This window comes from Amphibalanus amphitrite, unplaced genomic scaffold (assembly GCF_019059575.1).
Source record: "Amphibalanus amphitrite isolate SeventyFive unplaced genomic scaffold, NRLGWU_Aamphi_draft 002091F_arrow, whole genome shotgun sequence".
In the NCBI taxonomy this organism is placed as follows: domain Eukaryota; kingdom Metazoa; phylum Arthropoda; class Thecostraca; order Balanomorpha; family Balanidae; genus Amphibalanus; species Amphibalanus amphitrite.
The window spans coordinates 39,220-43,264 of NW_024883584.1; the positions used below are offsets into that span (position 1 = coordinate 39,220).

Here is a 4,045-nt window from a genome sequence, read left to right on the forward strand (position 1 = left end):
TGATGCCGTTTTTATTAAGACAATGGAAACGTTCCGGTATTGTCGGATGACTGTTAGAACCAGGGTATATAGAACAACGTTAGGACGGCTAGTGGCTCACGAGTAAAGCGTCTGGGCGACCAACATGCTGCGCTGCTCCGACTGAGCCCGTCATGGTGGGCACTCAGGCCACTCAGACACGCTAAACGTCACCCCACCCCCACGTGAGCCTCCGAGGAACATTCAAAATACGTCGGGTGGTGGTGACTAGCAGGGGTTTTGGCTTGTCGATAAAAAGGGTATGAGCGTACTAACGAGCCTACCGGGTTGCAACCGGCGACCGGTCATGAATGAGGTGGCCCAGTGCCAGCATTCTTTATTAGTGAAGCAGTCTCGTACTGAAAATGAGCATGTACTTACGCCCAGAAACTTGCAAGATCTATGCGACTGCACGGTGCACCGCACATGCACAGGAAAGCCCGCGTATACAGGCTCTGCGTTCGAGTGCGAGGCCGTTGCAGTGATTTATAGACGGAGCAGTCGTTGGCAGTTGTTTAAAGCATTGCTGAGCATTTTCCTTTTACGACGCGCGCGCGACAAACATGATTTTTGGCTTGCTAGCTGCTGCCAGTTTTGAATTGTTTTATTTGGATTCAAGCTGAAGCCTGCTGAAGCCGCTATTGCTATAGGCAGGTAGGCCTCTGCTATTTTTTTTTTCGCGCGTTTACGTTGGGATTGTGCACACTTTGGAATTAACAAAAAGTTGCAGATCCGGAAAAATTATCCTTGGGACTGAAACGGCCCTCCAGCAAAACGGTCAGGGTGTGGTTAGTCACTTAGGTATAAAGCCTTAGCCTATAACTTACCTATATGGCCTTGGTTGGTCAGCGGATGTGTATTTGGGATTGTAATTTTAGATGACAGACACTCAGGATAAATGGTTGATAGAAATGAGAAGATTGCTGATCAGTCATGCACAGTGTGGACAGACACATTGATAAGTTTATTACTGCACATTGATATATCAATATCCTTATTTATCTGTAAAGATTAATTACTGTGCTGTTGGCAACCAGCCACTTGATACCTAACTAGTAAAGGGCCATACACATTGTGGCAGCCCTGCGCCAAAAATTGAGCCGCCGCCATGCACAGAATTCATCACATGTGGAGTTGCCGGATGTGTGCTGAAAGTTTCCGCACAGTCCCACCATTGAGCAGGACATACCTATTTGGCATCACATGTATTTTTCCAGCCTGACCATACATCATCAACACGCTGATGCTGCTCTGCTGAATGCTGCCCACTGCTGCCATTTCAAGATAGGTAAGGAGTTACCTAAGCTTTGGAATAGCTACCAGGGGAACTGGGCCTGGGAAGAGTGACTGTTGACAATGTGACACATCATGGATCATTTTCACATTCTTTATCAAACTGCTCATACAGTGGCTGTTAATGGACAATTTGAGTTGCCACTGGCTGATCCATGGTGGGCATCAAGAGCATTTATTTGCTTTCCCAGAGAAAGTAAAATTGGCAACATTTTGTCATTTCCATGCACATTGCATTGAATGATTAAAAGGGAGCATAAGGGGTATTTATTTACTTCTCCCACAGAAACTAAAATTCATGAAATTTTGTCATTTCCAAGGGAACATTAGATCTGGCTCACTCGTCCAAGGGTGATAATGATAAATGCACTGGCCGCTCCAACTCCAAGGGGGCATTAGAGGCATTTATTTGCTTCTCCCATGGAAACTAAAACTGACAGACTTTTGCCGTTTCCAATTCCATGTATGCATACAAGAATACTGAACAGTTTCTTTTAAACTGCAGAGTTGCATAACTTTTGAAGTGAAATTTTTAAAGTATTTCGAAACAGGAAATCGCTTCTTCTTCTTCTTGGGTTTTACTGTACTCCCTGCCCCCATTACCATATTTCTGGACCCGCCAGTATCCATGTTACGATGAATGGCATTAGTCTGAGATGCTTTTGGTTTCTCTCATTGATCACTTCATTCAGATTTTAGTCATTATCAGTTTTATTGTTGAATCCAGGCTTACATGCCTGATAAATAGATAGATTGATGGATATTGTAACTTTAGATCCCCGTGACAGGCATTTATAAGGCATCTATGTCGATTCAAAAATGTCAAACAAAACACATAAATGCGTACACGTGAAGTGATGAGACCCACGAGGCGATGGATGACTGTTGAAATGTGCCGTCCTGACTTTACTCGTTTGTATTGGTTGTGACAGGTAGCAACAATGCCAGAGCGGGAGTGTTTCGGCGGCCTGTTGACCGGCTACCCGGAGGTGGCAGTGGACAGGTTCGACGGCCGCTGCCTGAATGCCAGCTACTTCCTGCTGAGTCATCTGCACAGCGACCACATGCGCGGTCTGGACTCGGCCGAACTGCGGTCGGTGCTGCAGAGCCAGCCTCAGCCGCGGCTGCTGCTGTCGCGCCAGTCGGCCGCGCTGCTGGCCAGCTGGCCGCGCTACGCCGCCCTGGCGCCGCACCTCTGTCCGCTAGAGGTGGGCGTGCCGCGCCAGCTGACCGACCGGCTGGTGGTGACCGCCCTGCCGGCCGCCCACTGTCCCGGCTCGGTCATGTTCCTGCTGGAGGGCGGCGCCGGCGGCACTGTCCTCTACACGGGCGACTTCCGGTTGGACAGCCACCAGCTGGCAGACATGAAGGCGCTGCACGACGCCGACGGCCACCCTAAGCCCATCCAGGCGCTGTACGTGGACACGACGTTCTGCGTGCCGCAGCGCCGCGAGCTGCCGACCCGCAGTCGCAGCGCTGAGTCGGTGCTGCGCCTGGTCACCGAATGGCTAGACCGCGCACCGGACAACCGCGTCAACCTCGACTGTAAGGCGCGCTATGGGTACGAACACATCTTCCGTCGACTGCATGAGGCCACTGGCATGCGTGTGCACGTGGATGCAGAGAAAATTCAACTATATGAGCGGCTGCCAGACATCGCGCGGTGCGTCACGTCATGTGCCTCAGAGACGCGACTACACTCCTGCCGGCCGGGCTCGACCTGTCTGCGCGACGGTAGCGGGGGACCTCTCCGCTCCATCACCCTCTCCACCATGTTCTTCTTCATGAACCAAGCTGTGGACTGCCTGGAGTACCATCTGGGCGGCGAGCGGTACCGTGTGCTCTACTCGTTTCACGCGTCACTCGGCCAGGTACGAGAGATGGTGTCATACTTGCGACCAGCCCGCGTGGTGCCGTGTGTGGTGCCGCCGAACAGCTCTTTAGAGAGCGTGGTGACACTGCTGGGTGGCGCCAGCGAGCCGCGGCTCGAGCTGCAGAGTAGCCGACTGCTGACTGCGCAGACTACCCACTGGGAGCGGAGACCGAGCGAAGTCCTGCAGCCGCACCGCCAGCACACCGGCCGGAGACAACCGCCCAAGGAGATCAAACGCATCCGCCCAAAGGTAGAGTCCCCCGGACGGCGTCAGGGTCACCAGAGGTCGCCCCAGCCCGCGGTAGGGGCTCTGGAGGAGCGGGCCGGCGCCGCAGACACCCGCCCTGCCTGGAAGTCCCCGTTCGATAGCGACTGACGACGGCTGTTGAACGGACGGCAATGTGATATGGGCGACGGCCGGTGGAATGGAGCCTGGTCCCAGTTTAACAATGGGCAGAGTTTGTGATTCTCCGGGCGCCCGTAAATTCAAATTCATCATTCTCATCATTTAAGTTTGTGATCATTTATTATTGAACATTGGCTGTGATGTTCTTGTGAAATGCAGTTATTGTGCCGTCCTGGGGCGGGCAATCATCAAATACTCGTGCCTTATATTAGAGACGCCGAATGGAATGAAATATCGGCATCCTGTTTAGCATCGCCTTTGAATAATCTCACTTTGAAAGGCTTCCATAACATGTGTATGTGCCAAGGTATTGTGCAAAATAAAGTTTCCAACGGATATTTTGAGTGTTACTATGTGACCATTCGCCCACGGATACGCGATCGTGTCACGCTCTGTATCGCAGTGCACGACTATAGCGTCGACGTGCCACTGTTCGATACCTATGTGGCTCTACG

General features: G+C 51.8%; 1 protein-coding gene across 5 annotated transcripts; it reads left to right on the plus strand.

The window, feature by feature from the left end:
- The first annotated feature begins 396 nt into the window (after nt 1-396).
- Nucleotides 397-3,926, plus strand: LOC122376300 (protein artemis-like). 5 transcript variants are annotated; one of them, XM_043356099.1, is made up of 3 exons: nt 397-672; nt 1,236-1,342; nt 2,244-3,926. In XM_043356099.1, the coding sequence occupies exon 3, from the start codon at nt 2,253-2,255 to the stop codon at nt 3,558-3,560; it is 1,308 nt and encodes a 435-aa protein (XP_043212034.1). In that variant the 5' UTR covers nt 397-672; nt 1,236-1,342; nt 2,244-2,252; the 3' UTR covers nt 3,561-3,926. The 5 variants fall into 5 exon arrangements, with proteins under 5 accessions (XP_043212034.1, XP_043212033.1, XP_043212036.1 ...); XM_043356098.1 differs by having other exon boundaries at nt 1,236-1,306; XM_043356100.1 differs by lacking the exon at nt 397-672 and adding an exon at nt 760-795 and having other exon boundaries at nt 1,236-1,306.
- Nucleotides 3,927-4,045: the final 119 nt, after the last annotated feature.